This window comes from Pseudonaja textilis, chromosome 1 (genome assembly GCF_049901715.1).
Source record: "Pseudonaja textilis isolate UNSWEBS1 chromosome 1, rPseTex1.2, whole genome shotgun sequence".
NCBI lineage: Eukaryota > Metazoa > Chordata > Lepidosauria > Squamata > Elapidae > Pseudonaja > Pseudonaja textilis.
The window spans coordinates 211,092,451-211,113,526 of record NC_141990.1 but is presented as its reverse complement, the minus strand read 5'-3'; the positions used below and the strand labels follow the sequence as shown (position 1 = coordinate 211,113,526).

General features: G+C 42.0%; 1 protein-coding gene across 4 annotated transcripts; it reads left to right on the top strand.

The window, feature by feature from the left end:
* Positions 1–420: 420 nt before the first annotated feature.
* C1QL2 (complement C1q like 2) lies at positions 421–10,846 on the top strand. Of its 4 annotated transcripts, none has more exons than XM_087920355.1 (3): positions 421–591; positions 2,225–3,049; positions 10,283–10,846. In XM_087920355.1, the coding sequence occupies exons 2-3, from the start codon at positions 2,351–2,353 to the stop codon at positions 10,460–10,462; spliced, it is 879 nt and encodes a 292-aa protein (XP_087776481.1). In that variant the 5' UTR covers positions 421–591; positions 2,225–2,350; the 3' UTR covers positions 10,463–10,846. The 4 variants fall into 4 exon arrangements, with proteins under 4 accessions (XP_087776481.1, XP_087776480.1, XP_087776479.1 ...); XM_087920354.1 differs by lacking the exon at positions 421–591 and adding an exon at positions 871–1,145; XM_087920353.1 differs by lacking the exons at positions 421–591; positions 10,283–10,846 and adding exons at positions 1,459–1,978; positions 6,334–6,889.
* The last annotated feature ends 10,230 nt before the right edge of the window (positions 10,847–21,076 follow it).

The window sequence follows — 21,076 nt, the reverse complement described above, 5'->3', positions numbered from 1 at the left end:
GGGAAGCAACCATACAGAGAGCAAATAAATTTAATTCCCCAAAGCAACTAAGGGGTGGAGAAATGAACAGGGACATACTCTTGTTCCTTCAGCACTAAGCTTCTCTACCATTAAATGATCCTTATTATTTCCTTCTCTTAGAATTGTTTATCCGTCTTATCTACCTACCTACCTATCCATCCATCCAATCTATCTTATCTATCTTATCTGTCTATCTTATCTTATCTTATCTTATCTCTTATATCTTATCTTCTGTCTATCTATCTATCTATCTATCTATCTATCTATCTATCTATCTATCTATCTATCTAATCATATCTATCTCTATCTTATCTAATCTATCAATCCTCTGCTATCAGATTCCTAAAGAGCTGCATGCTTCTCACTTGTGGCACAAAGTTGGCTTTTGCCTAGAGCAAGCCATGCCACATCAAAAACACGCTGATCCTTGTTGTTCTGCTGAGGGGGTGGCCTGCTAAACATGCGGAGAGTCCGCCATTAGTTATTCCAGCAGTGTATGGAAAGAAAGACTTGGCTAAGAAGCTACCGAAACTCTCTTGGATCCCAGGTGTCAGAGGCACTGCAGTCCTGGTAAGTCCTGAAATTGTTTGGGCGCTTGGTTTTTGTTTTTGTTTAAAAACAAAACAAAACTCGGGGTGCGTTTTTACGCATTTCTGTTCCGATGCATTCCGCAATGGTAAAGATTCTCTTACAGGTAAGAGCCGCGTAGGATTATAGGCGGTGTTCCTCGTTAGGCTTCTACGGGGTTTGGGGGGGGGGTGTTAATCAATTTCTTGGGATGGCGCGACGCTCCTAGCTTCAGACTGAGCACACCGGCTGCGTTTTGCGCAACAGGCGAGGCTAACAGGTGCCAGTCAGATCGGGTTAGGCGGAAATAAGCTCCGTCGAAGTCGGTAGAGCGAAGAAGAGACGGTTGCGCGGGCACGAAGGGCAGGTTCGGAGCCCCCCTCGGCACAGCCGGCCTCCCCCTCTCCCCGCCCAGCAAATCTGCCTCGAGATCCAGGAGAGACATTCGGAGAAAAGCAACCTTAGGACGATGCGCTCCTTGCAAGTCCCGCCCGTCTTTCTGGTACCCGGAGAAAGAGGGAGCGGGAGAGCGCCAGGAAGAAAGCGGACCGGTTGAGGTGAGGCAAGTTTGGGAAGGGGGAGCTGAACAGGGAGGACAGAGAAAGAGAAGAAAACGCCCGAAGTTCTCGGAGAGGCTCAAGAAGGAAGGAAGGGAGGGAGGGAGGAAGGGAGGAAGAAGGAAGGAAGAAAAGAAGGAAGGAAGGAAGAAAAGAAGGAAGGAAAGAAGGAAGGAAGGAAGGAAGGAAGGAAGAAAGGAAGGAAAGAAGGAAGGAACGAAGAAGGAAGGAAGGAAGGGAGAAAAGAAGGAAGGAAAGAAGGAACAAAGGAAGAAAAGAAGGAAGGAAAGAAGGAAGGAAGGAAGGAAGGAAGCAGCCGTTCCCACCAGCAGCCCGGCCGCTCCCTTCTCTTGGCGAGGGAAGGCTGACGGGAGCGTCTCTGGGTCTCTGCCCTCCCTCCCTCCCTCATGGGACTCCCCAGGGCTGGAATCGTGCCCTCCGAGAAGGTGCCCGGGCCAGCTTTGGCAGGCGGGCGCGAAGTGGGAGAGCGACCTGAAAGGCCCGTCAGCTGCGCGAAGCACTCGACGATGAGCGTCTCGCCGTCGTCGGTCAAGGGAGGACGAAGCCCTCTCCGGGGGATAGAGGGAACTTCTGGGGGATCCCGGAGGGAACCCGGAGCAGCGCAAAGCCAGGCGGAGGAGGCCAGGGGCTCTTTTCGGTTGGCTCCTTGTCGAAGCGGAGGGGAGGCGGGGGGGGGGAAACGTGGCCTTCTGGCTGCCGTGCAAATTGGCGGAGTGGGAGGAGGATCTAAAGAACCGGCCGAGCTGGAGCGTCGTTGCTCAGCTTTGCCTGCCGGGGAAGCTCGCCAGTCCGCTGGAGCTGGAGCGCCTTGTGTGAGTGGGGTCCACAACCCCGGAGAAGACAAATTGGGAAGAGGAGGAGGGGGTGGGAGGGAAAGAGGGACCGGCCTCGGTTCGGCTGCTTTTATGTCAGCCCTTCCTGGCTCTCTTCATCCGGAGGGACGGACGTCCCCGCCGCCGCCTCTTGCCTCTAAAGAGGTCAGCCGGGGTGGAAAGTAAGGGCTCTCTCGCCCGGGGGTGACGCTTTTCTTTTTCTCTGCTTCTGTCCGCCCCCCGCAGGCAGAAGAACCGCCGTCCAAAGAAGTCACCATTCCCTCGCCTGACAAGGAAGACCTGTTGGCGCTCGTGGGCCGGTTCTGGCAGAGGAGAAAGCGTCTGCTCGCCGCCGTCGGGATCGCCCTGACCATGGGCCTCGTCCTGCTCATCGCCCTTCCCCTCCTGCTGCAGGCGCCGCCCGCCGCCCGCGCTCACTACGAGATGATGGGCACCTGCCGCATGATCTGCGACCCGTACAGCGCCAGCAGCGTGGCCGCCGGGCCCTCCGGCCGTCCCGGGAGCACCGCCGCCCTGGAGGCCCTGCAAGAGCTGAGCGCCCACCCGCCTTCTCCCCTGCCACCCTTCTTCCAGGGCCCCAAGGGCGATCCCGGACGGCCGGGCAAGCCGGGGCCAAGGGGGCCTCCTGGGGAACCGGGGCCCCCGGGCTCGAGGGGTCCTCCCGGAGAGAGGGGGGATTCGGGGAAGCCGGGACTTCCGGGCCTAACAATGTCCCGAATCGGACCGCCCGGAGCAGCCACAACGGTCGGAGGAGCCGGCTCGGGCGTGAGTGGCAGTAGCAGCCCGCCCCCGGGAGGCGAGATCACCGGCGCCCTGAGCGCTGTCTTCAGCGGGCCCAGGATCGCCTTCTACGTGGGCCTCAAGAGCCCCCACGAGGGCTACGAAGTGCTCAAATTCGACGACGTGGTGACCAACTTGGGGAACCACTACGAGCCGAGCACGGGGAAGTTCACCTGCCAGGTGCGCGGCATCTACTTCTTCACTTACCACATCCTCATGCGCGGCGGGGACGGCACCAGCATGTGGGCAGACCTCTGCAAGAACGGCCAGGTGGGTGCAACCCCTAGGCGGACCTGTTGGGCTGGGGCGGGGCTCCGGGGTGGAGTTACCACCTGCTAAAGGGAGGCGTATGAGGACAAGATCCTTTAGCCCAGGGGTCTCCAACCTTGGCAACTTTAAGGGTTGTGGACTTCAACTTTCAGCTTTGCTGTCTGAGGAATTCTGGGAGTTGAAGTCCACAACTCTTAAAGTTGCCAAGGTTGGAGATCCCTGAACCTTAGAACGGACACTTATTGGGTGGGAAAAAGGGGAGAAATTCAGCCACGTGGAGATATGAAATCCACTTTGGAGCTTCTTGGTATACAGCACAGTAGAACTCAGTTTTCTATCTGATTTTCCATTCCAAAACATTTTTTTTTAAAAAAATCAATACTTGAAAGGCTAACTTGCATCTGTGAAAAGGCTCTGCGAGAATTCTTGCTCTAAAAGGGATCTCCATGAGATTCCAAAAGTAGAGAATTTGGCCATTGTTGATGGGGGCTAACCTTGACTCAAGAGGCTCCCAAATCACCAATGAAATAGAAGGTGGACCCAGATCTTAAGCATTCACAATGCTGCTCCCCATAATTAGAAGATTAAGGCAATTGAAAGGAGAGACCAACTTTCTTTCCTCATTTATCCTTATGAACTACAGGTGTCTTTATTACAGGTGTTTCCACAGTCTTGCGGTTTTATCCACACACATTTCTTTTTAAAAGTATTGTGTGCTCTCCTCTTTCATTTTAAACTGAGGGTTATCTTTTGCTAAAAGACCAAAGCAGCCTTTCTTAGATCTTAAAGCTGTGGACATCAACGATTTCATTCTTTCATTCTTTGTGGTCATGCCCTGAAACAAAGAAATATTGGAATGTGATTAATATGTACTTAGAGGAGTTAATTGAAAATAAAATTGATTTCATCCTGGAATTATTCCACTTAGGAATAATTAAAAGAAACTATAACAGAAAGATAAAATGTTTTATATTACATTAATAACAGCAGCTAGAATTTCCTATGTACAATACTGGAAGAAAAATGTCATACCTCCCAAAGATTTAATAATGAATTTTTTTTTCAAGTGCGTGGAAATGGATAAATTAACTATGGAACTAAAAGGGAAGGCTGACATGGAGTACAATGCAATATAGGAAACATGGTATATCTGGATTGACAATAGAGATAAGAATAGAAAATGTAAATAATGTATATAATAGTTATGAGGGTATGGAAGTAGTTTGTACTGAAAGATTGGATAGGTTATATCAATGTATATATATTGTCACAGTATTGTTCAGTTAGTAATGGTATTATGTAAAAACGGAAAAACCCAATAAAGTGTTGGGAAAAAAAATCTTAAAATTGGTAGCAGCTCACTGAATTTGTTCAGCTTTGCCCATAATGAACTGCCGTGTACAGCATGGTGTTGGATCTAAAGACCATATCCACATGACCAAAGAAAGACTAGAGTTCCAGAACTCAGGAATTTTTGGAGAACCTTGTGACAGTCCTTGCTAGGTAATCCCAGGTTAAAAATAAAATAAGAAAAAAAAAACCTTTGAAATTTTCCGTTAGTAATTGCCAAGTTTCCTTCTCTGCGTAATGTCTTTTTTTTTTCCTCAAGGGAAAAGAAATGGGAATGTTTGTTAGGGTATACTTATGTGTTAAATGTCACATGTAGTTAGATCTTCAGGAAATCATTTTTACAGTTTGTGTGTGTATGCAGCTTCAGGTGAATAATTTTGCTCCTTCTTCCTGTTCTAAATGTCATCTTTGAAGGCCAAGTTTCCTTCCTTATCTTTAAATGTCAGGATCTCCTTCCAGTGGAATGAGAGAAGCTCCCTGGCAGGACAGTTTCAGTTCAAGGAGAGCAAGTGCCTAACTTACTATCCAGGAACTTCCTTCCAAAATGGGATCAGAGACACCTCACTTTAGAAAGATGGGGGGAATTTAAGCAGTGGGGGGGTGGGAGCATTGTAATACTAGTGGTTTCTTACCTCACCAGGATTTGGGTTAGGAAAGATTTGAAGTTTCTTCCAACATTATACCATGGGATTTTTTTTTATAATGGCATTACAATTAACACGCATCTTTCTTTCCACTTCTGCCATTTAGATTTGTGAATTTAGAGAAAAAGGTTGTTCTCTGTTTGCGCCTAACTGAGGCACAAATGCACCCTGGCAAACATTTGTTACCCTCCTGAAGTATTCTGCAGTCACTGCCTTCATCTTGTCTGTAGCCCATGATGAATCAGGCAAAACCAAATCAATGATGGAGTATTCTTTCTCTCAGTGCAAACACTGTCCAAGGATAGGATCAAGATATACAAAAATCTGTAAGGCTTTGTCACCCTTTACCTTGGAGAGAAGTCAGAGACATTAATAGAGGATAGGAACTGACAATAGCAACCCTGAAGCTGATGTAATTTCTGCTGATTCAAGACTAGATGGAAAACAGTTGAAATCATCAGTGGAAAAAAGTCATTTAGGCTCTTTCACAGAGATCTTTGCTTGTTCAGGTCTTACCTCTAAGTTGGGGATGGAGGCATAGTCATATCAGGGAAGAGAAGAATCCTTTAGCAGAGAATCGTTTCTAACAAAATGTGGCACTTAAGACTTAGGGATGTTTGATCTATGATTTTTATGGTTTAATATCCATGACATGCATGCAATAACAAGCAAGAGAGCAGGACTGTATATCCAGTTAAGAATCAGCAAAGTCTGGAGCAGATGTTACACCTGCCCCAAGAATATAGCCTTTCATTCATGGATATATCTTATTCTAGGAATAATATAGTAATGTAAACATAGTTAACTTTATGGCTCCTGCAAAGATTACTATGATTATAAGATGTCAATGGCTCTACTATGCCATGTCCCTAGTTGTGAGAAAAATCACAACTTGGGATGTTGGCAATCCCTATTATTTTTAATGTTCTGCCTTTTCTCTTGTAATTCAAGGCAACTTATAATACACAGGTTTTTCCATTTCATTTCCATCATAGCAACCCTGTGAGAATGCTGAACTGAGACAGATTGATAGATGGCTCATTTACTACTCTTTGTAGAAGAGTGCAGGTGGATAATGTGTGGAGAGACAGGCTGATGCTATGGCTTTTATTTTGTATAATAATTACAACCCTAAACAAATCTAACCCTTTATGACATGATGCAACTGTATAAAACTTGTGCTCTGTATCTAAAGAAGAGTCTTTATATTACATAGCCACTAGCCAAATTAGGCAAGGAACCACTATTACTAATTATTAAAATTTTAGGTTTACTGCTCTTTTTCTCTAGGATTCTATTCTGTGATAGAGACCCTAAATTTGACTTTATCAAGCTCCAATTGCATGATGATGATGATGAAGGCCTGGAGTCCATCAGTCAAGACCAAGCTTCGCTTTAATGAGTTTTCTATCCTTAATCCAATTCTTTGGACTCCACAGTAGAACTGAAGAAAAGAAAACAAACTTGAGAGGAAGAGAAAGCCATTCACTTATTATTGTGCATGAAGGATATATAGACTGAAAGGGAAGTAATTATTTTCTCTCCATGCCAGGGACTGTCACTTCAGTTGAAATCCTGAGATCAGCCAGTATCTTCTTTTTGTCCCCCAATAATTCAATTCCTAGAACATTTTTAATATTAGAGTTTTTGTGGGCTTAAAAATTAATTTCTGGATTTGTATATTGATAGCCACAAGCTTGGACAGCTTTGTAATGGGATTACAGTGAAATCAGGGTGGATACAGATATCAATAAATATTAACCACCATGCCCATACAGTATAAATAGTATGAGAGCAATATCTCCATTCTGGTTGCTAAAGTTATGAACAAAGAATAAAAATATAATTGCACTAGTTGAACTGTCTCTGATGTAGTCCAGCAGGATTCAGCTAATGTTATCATAATAGTCTCCATTTTATTTATTTATTTTAATAAAACATCATTTCTTAGTTATGGGAGATCCTAAAAATGTTGATTATAACAATTTTAGTGCTTCTTGATCAACTTTACCGATCTGATGGTTATTGTCATAAGATTTCTTTCTCCCATGACCATTAGTTTCTCTTTTTGTTCAGTGTCATATGCTGCATTATTATTTGTAAGATTTTGATATGGAGTGTGTTTGCTTGTATGTGTGTATTGTGTGTATGTACACACAGATTACACACATAGAATATACACACATTTTTGAATGTGTGTATGCATGTTTCTTTGACCCAAAAATAAAAAAAATGTCATCAACTTGTTTTTAAACCCACAAATCCTTTCAGTATAGAGGATGAGGAAAAAATATATTCCCACTGTTTTCAGTCATGTCCTAGAAACCTCTACACCTGTAGTTTATTCTATGGCTTTACCTGTTTTGGTGGCAGGTTCTCACAAATTCTTTTCCAGAACCATGGATAGCTCCCCAAAGCCCACGGGGGCAGGGAGTATATGTAGATTGTGGTGCAACCAATAAATAAAACTCATTCTCAAAATCTCAGGCTCAGGTTTGAGCATACACTGGGAACTGCCTGGAGGCAAAAGGAAAAGCCCTGCTGTATTCATCTAATAAATTATAGTTGTTTCTGACCATGATTTAGCAGACAGTAATAGGTAGAGTCAGTTTGGGACAGTGGTTAAAGACATTAGGCGAGAAACTTGGAGACCCGGTATTCTAGTCAGTTTTAGCCCTAGGAAGAAGGCAAGAATTTCCAAAAAATGTCAAAACAACAACAACATAGACCTGTCCAAGCAGTTGCTAGAAATCAAGGCACATATTTTTCTTTCTCTCTCTCTCTCCCTCCCTCCTTCCCTGCCTCTCATGCACACAGAGTGTTACGTAACAAAGAGTCCTATATAGATGTGGTTAGCCCCTACAGAAATGTGACTCCTCTGGGGATTATTATGTGAATCCATTCAGATTCAGATACTTGCTACGACACTTTTATGATAGCCTCTTTTAGCATTAGGAAGACTAGATTAAATTAGGTTTTGCAGGACGATGGAAATTAAGGGGTGCAGATTGCATTAATTTTGGGGGAGGAAAGAGAATTTATCACAGAATGGCTTGAGCCATTGATCAGTTATGGTAGATGGGTGCTTATGTGCACTCGGGGGAGATGCAGAGAATGAAATTTGGGGGACTGGAAAGTAATGATGAAGCTGGTTATAAGGGAAGGGGGAGAATAAAAGGCACAAGATAGAAGATCAAGAAAAAGCAATTGGATGTGGAATCCAACAGTTGATTTCATGCATAATCAAGCTGGTTATAGAAAAGGCAAAAAAGATAAGTGTTTCCACCTTATTACTGCTACCTTGGTATTGGATTTTTGGTTAATTGCAAAAGAAATGTAACAGTTTAAACTAAAGAAGCAAAAGGCTAACTAAGGCTAATTGCCCTGGAATTAGCAAACCAAACCAAAGCACATCTGCCTCCAACTTTGCTCAGAGGAGTGAAACCTACCAACTAGTTTGTACCAATAAAGGTACAGAAAAGAAATCACCTTTTGCATTATTATGATTTCTCAAAATAGGATGATGGGATGAAGAGGCAAGAAAACTTTAAAACAAACCATACACAATATCCCTTCAAAGTAGGTGATGTGTAATTAGGAAATGAACTGAGTGGATTAAAAATATGAGGGAAGGAAGGAAAAAGTCAAAATTTAAAGAGAAGAGCCAGATTAACCGAGAGATAAAATTGGGAAAGCCGATAGAAAGATAATGGAGTAATAGATTGAAACGATGGTGCTGAACGAGGAGAAACAGACCGGTGGGAAATATGATTTTTTTAAACCTAGCTTGGGGAAGGAGGTGGCTTGAAGAAATAAGAGAATCTCTGGTCATGGAAGACTTTAACAAAGAGCCAGGATGGGTTGCAAAAGGACAAGTGAAAAAAAATACTTCCCTGAAAAGAGGTTAAACCTGTGTGCCTTCTACTGTCACATTCGGTGTTCTTTTTCAGAAGGTTGATTAAGAGAAAAAAAGAATAGGTACGCGTGATGGAGATGATTATTAATAGGAACAAACAAGGAGCAAAACCTAGGAAAGAGTTGGCTAGCAGATAAAAAGGAGTCAAAGAAGGGGGGAGGCTGTGATGGAAATGAAATAGACAGGAGCAGGAGACAAAGGTAGAGATTAATATCAAGGGAGGATCAGAATAAAGCAATCTGATGCAAATGGGTAGCTCTGGAACTTTGTCTTCCTTTTCAACTTAGGAACCATTCTGTGTGTGGGGTGGTGGTGTCTTGTTTAAAAACTAGGCTTTGTTTGAGCATCCTTTAAATTTGACATGCTGGGACATATCACTGCCTTACCGATCGTTGGCTTCTGGAGAAAAGAACCCATCAGTTTACTTAACAGGACTTGCACATAAGGAGTGATATCCCAATGGCATCTCTAGGAGCCCATGGCAAGACTCTTAGAGATCTTCCAGTACTTAAAATATTAGGCTCTCTATCTCTCACCAGGCTTAAATCTAGGAAACCAACTTGGAATAATATACCACAGTCTTACAATCCAGATGAAGAAATTGTGATTAAGAGGCTTCCATACTCCCGCACCATTCGAAGGGTGTTCATCTCAAAGTGCATTGCTAAATGTCTATAGAGATTCTCAGTCATCCAGGTCATGGTTGACCCAAAGGTGCTTTTTCAAGAGGCAACTGGACTTTCTGGAGCTGAAGAAGCTCCTTGGATGAGAAGCGAAACGTCTTCAAAGAAAAACCAGAAAGTCCAGTTGTCACTTGAAAAAAGCATCTTTGGGTGATTAAGATGGTCCACAGCCAAACAGATCACACAAATCCCACCAAACCACTTCGAGAAATGCAGTCTCCCTGAAAAACATGGAGCCACCTGAATAAAATCAGGACAGGACATGCCAGAACTAAGGCAAAACTCTTCAAGTGGGGAATGGCTGAGAGCCCTCAATGCCACTGCGGTGCACCAGAACAGACTACAACACATAATATAGTTCAAGAATGTCCCCTCGGGAAATTTCAAGGTACCTGGGATGATGTCAGCCCAGCCCTATCAGACACAGTTTAGATGGTTAGCTCCCTTAGATATCAAATCATAACATCTATCTCACTGCAACTCTACGGCTCTGTGTTATGGTGATCTTATTATGGTTTTATTAGAAATAAAAATCCTGGTGGCAGGGCAAAGATGGGGTGAGCCGTGCAATGATGGTTTGGGGGATTTACAGGACAGAGATCTGAACCCCTCTTCCTTCTTGGCATGATGTGCTTTGCAGGTGCGAGCCAGCGCCATTGCTCAGGATGCGGACCAGAATTATGACTACGCCAGCAACAGTGTGGTGCTCCACCTGGACTCGGGAGACGAAGTCTACGTCAAACTGGACGGAGGCAAAGCCCACGGAGGCAACAACAACAAATACAGCACTTTCTCTGGCTTTCTTTTGTATCCTGATTGACAGCCAAGCATCCCAGCTGTGGTCCATTGCCTTGTCCCCACCATGCCTTTTCTTGGGGGTGGGGGTGGGGGTCTGCTCTTCAGGTCATGTCACATTGCAAGCTGTATTGTACCTTGATTGCCATTTGAAAGAGAGACAGTGACATCCTTCTAGCCACTGGTGTGTGTTTCTCTGTGTTCTGTTGCTCACTAACAGGGATGAGACGAGTCGGTCAGAAAGGATTCATAGAGTATAATTGGCACCACGGATTGGTCCACTTATGGAACATAGATTTGCGTAGAATCCCACCGTGGTGAGAAGGGCAGTCTAGCACCAACAAAACCCTGGTTGTAAAGCTTATTTATATGTGGTCCATCAATCCAGATAGAAAGTCTCAGAAACACCTTTGCCAATGCCCATTCAGTCATGAAAATGTATAACTCCCTTTTTAAGTGAGTAGCCTTGCTTCAAAATCAGCGCTGGGGTTCAACAATATCTGATTTTTCCCAATGGTTTAATTGTAAAAATTGCACTGCGCAGAAACCAGAGTGTCGGGGGCATCAGCATGTCAGGAAGTTTCAAATTTACCTCTCCAAATTCACAAGAAGCCTGACATTACTCCTACTGGAAAGATTTTAGTGATTAAGCATCCAGCTTCATAGCAGATGCTTTGCTATCAGGTTATAAGGCCTCTGATTAAACAAGTGGCTCAAAAGCTATTGACCTCTAAACCCCCACTTTAATCACTGCGTATTGCAGTCGTCTGCTTGAAAACAAGCTACCACATTAGGTACATTAGAAAGAATCCAAGGCAAAAATCACGATAGGCAAAGTAGAAAAAAGGGGTGTGTGTGAATCCTTGCACTATTATTTTTCTTTAATACTTGGAGAATAGGAGAGAATTCCTGTTTCTAGACTGCTTTGGATATAGAAAATGCGAGCATAATCACTTTGGTTTTATATATGTATGAATATGAACACACACACACACACACATGTTTATGTGTATGTGTGTGTGTGTGTGTGTGTGTGTGTGTGTGTGTATATATATATATATATATATATATATATATATATATGTTAAGTTTCGTGGGTAATTACATGTATGGCATTCAGCTTTGTTCGGGTATTTTCCACGTCATTGTAGTTGTGCTTTTAAAGTTGTAGCAACCTTTCGGCAGATGAGATTCTGCCAAACGTTGCTACAACTTTAAAAGCACAACTATGACGTGGGAAAATATCCGAACAAAGCTGAATGCCATATATATATATTTTTTCTTAAGTTTTCGCGGGCACTTTCATGTATGGCATTCAGCTTTGCTCGAGAAGCTTGATGATGGCAGATGAGATTCTGCCGAAACGTTGCTACAACTTTAAAAGCACAACTACAATGACATGGGAAAATACCCGAATAAAGCTGAATACCACACACACACACACACATATATATATGTTTATATATTATTTATATCATTCACTCATGTGCAATGCAAATCTTGTGTGGGTGATGATGTTAACAAAGTTTAATCTTCTGTCTCTATGTGAATGAAAGGGGGGAAAGGGAAATCTCATATTAAATTATCTTTTTTGAGAAGAGTTTTCTGCTGCGTTCCTATATAGTGGGGTTGTAGAAGGGAAAGAGGAATGGCTGGGGGAAGGGGAATAAGGCTTCCTTAATTTGGTATAGCAGGGATCCCCAACCTATACTCTGTCAACTGGCACCAGCCCATAGCATGCCAAAAACCAGGCCATGCAAACAAGCAACACCCCATCCGCTAAGCGCAGTCAGCACACAAAACCATGCCTCCTCCGGTCCGTGGAAAAACCTCCCTCTACGGAACTGGTCGCTGATGCCCAAAAGGTTGGGGAGCATTTTTATATATAACATACATATTTGGTAGTGTATCGAAGAGTTGTTTTATTTCAATAGTGTTTGGGGTAAAGGGCACCTGGGAAGTTGCTTCAGGAAGTGGTGTAGCCACTTCTACAAAGCCAAGGAAAAGTGTTGCATTTTTTGCCTCACTTCACATTGTTTCCGTGGGCTGTGTCTGCGCATCAAGCGACAAACAAGGTCTGACTTGAAATAGGAAAGAGTAGTACTGTACAGGTAATCCTCAACCATAACTGAACCCCAAATTTAGGTTGCTAAGCGAGTCGGTTGCTAAGTGAGTTTTCTTCCCCTTTTACAACCTTTTTTTGCCACAGTTGTTAAATGAGTAACTAGGTCATTAAAGGAATCTGACTTTGTTTGTCAAAAGGCCGCAGAAGGTGATCCTATGACCCTGGGACATTACAGCCATCATAAATACTTGCCAGTTGCCAAGCGTCCAAGTTTTGACTGTGTGCAATGATGGTAAGTGTGAAAAACAGTCATAAGGCACTTTTTTTCCAGTGCCGTCGTAAGTAAACAAACTGTTGTAAGTCAAGGACTGCCAATAGTGGTAATTTTAGGTCATTTCAACTTGCATTAAATAACTGCATTATTTCTCTTAGTAAACTGGTTGCATTTCGGAATCCTCCACCCGATTCTGCTGAGGAGGACCTCAAACACCAGGCCCACCCATGCTCTCCTAGCAGATCTTACCTAACTGATTTATAAGGCTACCCAACTCATAATGATTATAAGCAGGGGTGGAATTCTACCAGTTCAGACCAGTTCTATAGAACCGGTTGATATGATTCTGCACAGTTCAGAGAACTGGAAAATTGAGCCCCTGGCTGGCCCCACTCCCTCCTCCGCCCGCCCCTCCCATCCCCACCCAGTCAGTTCTTATCATACATGCGCGACATTGACAGGGGTGGGATTCAAATTTTTTAACAACCGGTTCTGTGGGCGTGGCTTAGTGGTCATGCGACTGGCTGGGCGTGGCCAACTCAATATCACTCACATCGAGGCACGCATCTCCTTGCCTGGCCTCTCAAGACTGTGGGGATGCTGCAACAGTCGTAAGCGTGAAAAATGGTCATAAGTCATTTTTTCAGTGCCATTGTAACTTTGAATGGTCACTCCACACAAGCAAAGGAAGAGAAAAAAACTCCAGAGACGTTCCTGAGACAGGAAGTCTAGTCCTGCCAAGAATGTAATAAGGGTTAATGGAGAGGCAGTTTCTGTAAGCAACACCAGAATGTTTCCTTCCTGCCTTCCTTACAGGATTAGGCCAGTAATTTCTTCTAACAACTGGTTCTCTGAACTGCTTAGAATGTTAACAACCGGTTCTAGCCAATAGGTGCGAACCGGTAGAATCCCACCCCTGGACATTGAGTGCATGCCCAACATCGCTGACTGTATTCTCCCCCGCCCAGGCACTCCTTAAGGTATTTATTTTTTTTCCCTCCTGACGATCAGGTGTTCCAATGATCAGTTGGGCTGGGATTCCCCTCGCTGTCTTGCTGCTTCACCCAGGAGTCTTCCCTGAGGCCCAGGAGGCAAAAAGGGGTGTGGGGGGGACGGGGGGGTGGGGTGCTGTGCACCACCCCTTGCTCCATTTTTTGCCTTCCTGGGTCCCAGGGAAGCCTTCTGGGAGCAAAAAAGCCTCCCCCCCAAGGAGGCTTCCCTGAGGCCCAGGAGGCAAAAAAAATGGGGGGGGGGGGGTTTGCTGAAAAAAAAGTCACGTCCACCCAGTCACATGGCCATGCCCACCTAGCCACACTCACACAACCAGTTGTTAAAAACTTTGTATCCCACCCCTGATTATGAGTCATGCACCCAATAAAAGCACACACAATACAGTAAAAAGAGAGAGAGAGAGAGAGAGAAGTTAATAATCTCGGGACCAACATAGCCAACTCATTCATATAATTTCCTTAGAAGGCTTATACTTCTCTCTCCTATCCCCTGGAGAAAGAGTCAGGACTTCAGGGCCCTTTTAAAGGACAGCAGGGCCAGGATACTCTTAACTTTTTTGCACTTGGAGAAATACAATTCTAGAGGGCAGGTGCAGCACCTGGTTCCATCAGTTTACATTGTTTTAAAGATGGGGCAGGGGACATGGCCACTCTGTTGGTAATATCAAGGCCATGTCTCCAAGGTCTTGGGGACTTTGGGATCAGGACGGAAAGGATTAAAGAGAGCCCTGACAAAACCAAGTGGCTATTGTGCTTCTAATTCTTCTGGACTTGGTGTTATTTCTTGTAATCATGCACACTTTAATTGTTTATTATTTCAAGGCACTCTCTAGGATACCATCCTGAAAGGCCACTCAGACGCTGAATCCATTGAACAGTGGTATTCCTAGTGTTTTTTTCCACTATATGCAAAAATGTTACATGGACACAGCACCAGTTGTATTATTTTGGCTCCATAGTAGCTTTGTGAAGTAGATAAGGGTAAAGGGAAAAGACCCAGCATGCAGGAAAAAAAAAAAAAAACAATGCTTGAATGGAGATTAATGCTTCGTTTCCTTGACCCTAATTCAGCCTACCTCAAAGTACCATTGTGTAACTGGACTAGTTACAATTCGCATAACCTCCTAAACTATTTGTGGATGGTCCAACACAAGTGGTTTTAATCTTCTGAATCTGTGTGGCTTAGGGTATATTATGAACATGACCCGTTTGGTTAATTATGGTTTAGTATAATTAATTACCTTAGAAAACAGATTCATTTCATATTAGGGTATATTACATGAGCAGAGCTGCTGATCTTAACTTGCTTTTGGGGATCTTCCTTACCTGATTTAGTTTTTAAAATTTTACCTCAGCATTCTTCCGAACTTTCTGTTGCCTAGTGAAAATGAAAGTTAAAATGCTTTTATTTCCTTTTTTTAATTAGCTAAGGAAGAGAAGCAGTTCTGTTCTTTACCAAAGCTCTGCTTATATTTGACATTAGCTCCATTTTTTTCACTTGAGTTTTGCAAGCGCCTGTTAAACTTTAATGCATTTGTTACTACAGTCTGTATGTGTATGTAAATGTATAAATGTATGGAATATTGTCCTTGAAGGATCTAGATCCAGTTTTTTATATTTCATCAGGTTGGCACTGACTCTTAGCAACCATATAACAAATAACCTTTACTCAACCTGGGTCTTCCAAAAGCACACCCATTACTTCTACAAATTACACCCATCCACCTTGTTGTTATTCACCTTTTCCTCTTTCCTTCTACTTTCCTTCTACCATGGTGGCACTGTGGTTAGAATGCAGTATTTCAGGCTTACTCTGTCTTCCACTGTAGGAATTTGATCCTGACTTGCACAAGGTTGCAAGTCAGTAAACTGAAGACCCAGATTGTTGGGGACAATATACTGATGTTGTAAACTGCTTTAGAGAGGGCTGTAGAAATACTATGAAGTGGTATATGAGTCCTAGTGCTATTGCTATTAATGGATTTATAAAGGTTAGATCTGACTTCCTAACCCTAATCAGAGTAATGGATTTCTCAAGAGAGTTAATATTTCTGTAATGTGATCAAACTATGATAAATCGAACTGGTTGCTTGTTCCTTGAGTGAGATTGCTAGATTGATAGGTTGATTGATTTTTATATATTTATTCTGTTTAAGGTAATGTATTCATTTTTATTGTAACAATAAATCCCAGCTTAGAAAGTCTTCATTTTTTCTACATTTCAAAGTCTTGTTTTATTTCTTTCCCAAATTTATTGTTGTTGTTTTGAAATTGCCTGATAAAGTCCTAAATATTCCATTATATATATATATATATATTGTCTCATAGGCCATCTCTTTTTGTCACCAACTTCTTCTTTTTCAGAAGTTAGTACCTTAATCTGTTGTGTATTTCTTGACAGCTTGCTATATTATTTTACAAGTGATAGTTGGTCCTAAAAGACAGAAGCTAGCCATCGCTTTAACAGCTTCATTGTTAATTGCATAACCAGTGATTTTATGTATGTATTAGTTGGCTTTGCTTATATTTAATATTCGCTCCCTTTTGTTCATGGAGGTGCTGAACCTCATAAATCATCTATATTTTTAGCAATCACTGTAATATCATTGGCACAGTGCAGGTTATTGATGTTTCTACCTCCAGTTTTAAAACCACATTCAACTTCTTAAAATCCAACTTTCTTCCATTTATACTAAGCAGATACATTGACTTCCTTTGCTGATCTGCTGTGAGTTTGCTTTGCCATGTTCTATCTGGATGGTGGCTTCTTAACTTATATCTAAGGTTTGCAATGAGGACAGTGAGATGTTCTAGGTTTCCCATTTTCCCAAGGACATTCTACAGTTTGACACGATTGACACAGTGAAAGTCCTTTCCATATGAGGGAAGCACTTACTGACTTCTTTGGGTTTATAGCAATAGCACTTAGACTTATGTACTGCTTTACTCTGCTTTACAGCCCTCTTTAAGCAGGTTTATAAAGTCAGCCTATTGCCCCCAACAATCTGGATCCACATTTTACCAACTTCGGAAGGATGGAAGGCTGAGTCAACCATGAGCCTGGTGAGATTGGAACTGCTGAACTGCAGCCAGCAGTCAGCAGAAGTAGCTTATAGTACTGCTGTCTGACCACTGCATCACCACAGCTCATTATTCTTTGCTTTTCTCAATTATCCAGCATGGATCAATAATATGACTTGTGCCTTTCCCCTTTTCTAAAGCCCTGGTGGAAGATCTGGAAAGATCTTCATGCAAGGCTCTAATCTACATTCAATAATCCTAAGCATGTTTTTAAACATATGACATACGAAAATATTGTATAATCATTTGCATACTCTGATAAGTCTTCTTTTTGGGGTATGGACATTAGATTTAGTTTTTCCACTCATGTCATTCTATAGATTTACCTGACATAGTTTGGTTAGAAACTCCAGAGGTGCCTTATGCCCTATTTCTATAAATATATCCCACTAAATTCTATAGTCATCTGACTCGATAAGGATCTGAATGCTGGCCTAACATAATCTTTTAATTGTAGGCATTCTTGTAAGAAGGAAATTCTTCTAAATGATCTTGGATATTGTCATCCTTACTGCACAGACTTTCAATCTGCTCCTTTCATGTTTGTTTGATCTCCTTTGAATTCATTACTACCTGTCTATTGGCATCCTAAGTTTGGAGATATTCGGAAGATGTTCTTTGTATTTTGCATTCCATCTTCAGTGTCTTTACTTACTTACTTACTTATTTACTTATTTTTCATACACCTCCCTCAAAGAGGGTTTTTATCTTGTCATTGTAATGCTGCATCTAGTCTCTTCTAATAGCCTTCTGAAATTCTTTTTAAAGTTTCTTCCTGAAAAGAAGAGATTGGGCAACCATTTGCCTGAAATGGCATAGGATTTCCTGCCTGAGCAGGGACTAGAAGACCTCCATGGTCCCTTCCAACTCTGTTATTTTAAGAAATTAAATCATTGTCTTTCTTAACTGTGTCTTGTCTTCTCTTCCTGACACTTTCCATGATTTGTTCTGACACCTAGTTTGCTTTCTTCTGTTTCTTGATCTTTGGCAATCTCTTCTCACACCCACATTTTATAATCCCTTTCATTTCATGCCACAAGCCCTCTGTTTCTCTAGGAAGCACAGGGCTTCAAAGTAATTCTTGATGTTCTCCTTGAAAATAGGAGGTATACATTCAAGTCCATATTGTAGAAATGGGTTGACTTACACATGAGTGGAATGTGATGGGCACAACTCCCCTTCTTGTCATATCAAGCGATATTTTCTTTTTATAAATCCTTTAGTTTGGTTTTAAACTGAGATGTAACAAACGGACTCTTCATTAAGCAACTGCCTCATTTAGTGACCTTTCGCAGTTACAACAGTGATAGTAATTTTGTGATAAATCCTTGCATTTATGACCTTCAAAGCTCTATAAAACAAAAGCAAGCAGAAATAAGATAGTAAGCACAGTTGAGGTTTCACTTACCAACTGCTTTGCTTAACAGCCGGATTGCTAGACCCAATTGTGGTCACTAAACGAGGACTACCTATAGCCATTTTCTTTCGTTTTTGTTCTCTCTTTGGCAAAAAGTCTATAAGTTCTGATATGTTTTGATTTTTAAGAAATGCATTCTCTTTGGAGCATCCAGAGAAGTCTCCTTATTTAAAACAAGTTTTATTAGTTTATCAAAATGTGAAATTCAAAAAAAATAAAATGGGAAAGTGAGGAAGAAAAAGGGAAGAGGAAAAAGTATAGGGTAAAAGGTGAAAGAAAAAGAATAGCATTTCTGGTTTCTGCGTCTTGTTAGTTTAGTAGAATAAGGAAATACCCCACAACCCCAACTTTTTATATGTACTAGCAATTTGTATAACAACTATCCTATCTAATCAGCAAAACCCAAAATCAAAGTTTTTCTTTGATTTTTTTTTCCTACCTCAAGCATAAAGTCCAGAAGCAGTTTCCAACAAGAAACAAGGTGAATTGTATTCTTTGCTTTAATTAAAGCAGTCAATTTAGCCATCTCTGCTTATACCATCAGCTTTTGCAGCCAATCATCCCTATTGTGGGAATTAAGGTACCTTTCCATTTTTGTCCAGAGAAGTTTCAAATGACTTCTGAAAACAATATTCACCTTTTCCAAACCTAAGGTGACTGTCCTACCACATTATGTCTCTGTGTGTGGATATTATAACTCTGGAACTGAAGGAAGGCTAATGTAATTTTAGCACTGAGGGAAAAGTCTAAAAAAAAAAAACTGCAATGGAAAAATGCCCCCAGGAAACATTTCTGCCACTGGACACTTAAAAACACACACATTCTGACAAGAAAGAAAAATATACTCAAAGATTAGGTTGCTATAAGGGACCCAATGGCCAGCATGAACACAAGGTGTGAGGGACCTAGGCCAGCTGCATTACTTTGCCTGCAGGAGCTGGCTGGGCTACCTTTACCTGCTATACTACTTTGTCTTATTCTGTAGGGATATAGAAGGAAAGAAATCAGGCATGAAAGGGATGACTCAATAGTAGCTTTGGTTAGAACTCCCTAACCAAGTGCCATGGTCATTTTCTCAGCTCAGTTTTATATTTGTAAAAATAACACAGGGAAATGTTAAGATCCTAACCCTAACCCCTTCTGAAATCAAGTCAAGAAAATGCCAGGTCTCACCAGGAATTAGATAGATAGAATTCTTTATTGGCCAAGTGTGATTGGATACACAAGGAATTTGTCTTGGTGCAAATGCTCTCAGTGTACATAAAAGAAAAGATACATTCATCAAGAGTCAAGAATCATCAGGTACAATGCTTAATAATAGTCACAGGGTACAAAAATCAATCAAATCATACTAGGAAACAGTCAATATAAATCGTAAGGATCAGAGGTGGTATTCAGCAGGTTCTGACCAGTTCTGGAGAACCAGTAACAGAAATTTTGAGTAAATATCACCTCTGACTGGAGCTTTTACAGTATCCTTCCCCTGCCACGCCCACCGAGCCACACCCTCAGAACCAGTAGTAAAAAAAATTGAATCTCACCACTGGTAAGGCTACAAGCGAGAGCAAGAGAAAGGTACACACACACATACACACACACAGAGCGAGAGAGCAGGAGAGCAAGCGAGAGAGAGGCTCACAAGACAAGATTTACATACCAATTCAGAGAAAGCAAAGTATTTAAACATTGGCAAGGAATGTGTAGATTCATATTGGATGCTTTATGTATAACTGTCCAACCGTTGAGTTTGCATTCTGAAAGTCCAGGATCTAAATTCATTTCAGCTCCTGTATCAGCGGATCCCTGGGTGAAACAACTAATTGGCGTCCACACGATGTGCATGTGATGCATTATCATTAACAACACTGCCCTCTCTTATTCATTCAGGTTGTAAATCTCTTCTAGTCAATGATAATTACTCCAAGTAATGGGCTTTACCTTTGGGAAATGGGTTGTTTCGTTGCATCTGAGCTGTATTTCTAACAACTTCTGAACTTCTGAACACTTCTAGTCCTCTATGAATGGGGCCTTTGGCCAAGCTAGGACCTTGATGCTTTGGCAAGGGGATGATATGTCCACTTAACACAACTGGTCATAATGTCATTCAAACAGTTTTATAGTCCTAGTAAAGGAGACGGAATTTTATCATCAGAAGGCAGCTGAATGGGAAAAAAATCCATCATTGACTAGGGATATCTCTTTTCTTTCTCCTTTTCTCTCTCAAACACGTGTGGATAGATGTTCTTATTCCCAGTACAGCTTCAGCATTACAAGCAAATTCCATTTTATCCTGGCATTGTAGACAAGATGCTTCCATGAGTTTTAGATAATGGATTAGGAACAAGGCTATTTATTTACCTTTATTGTTTGTTTATTGGGGAAGGGTTGTGATTGTTTTGTTTTTAAATATGAGGAATATAAAAGCCAGAGGAAATAAAAAGTGTGTGTGTGTGTGTGTGTGTGTATGTGTGTGTGTGGGGAGGAACATGTTGGTTGTGTTCTTGTCAAGTGAAGTAATTGGCTACTGAATTAATAAGGACCAAAGTCCAAGACTGAACCTACGGAACAAGATCACATCTTTTCTTTCACCGATCTCATTTCTCCTGGGCCTTTTCCTTCTCCCATAATGAAATAATGTTGAGGTAGCTTATGGTTAATGGCAACTTATGTGGAATACTCACCTGCTGACTTCCAAATGGCCACTCATCTTTGGGCTGAAGAGTTAAACAGATTGGATCTGGTTAGTAGCTGCGAATCCAGATTTTGGGACTAAAAGATAGATTAAAGGGTGG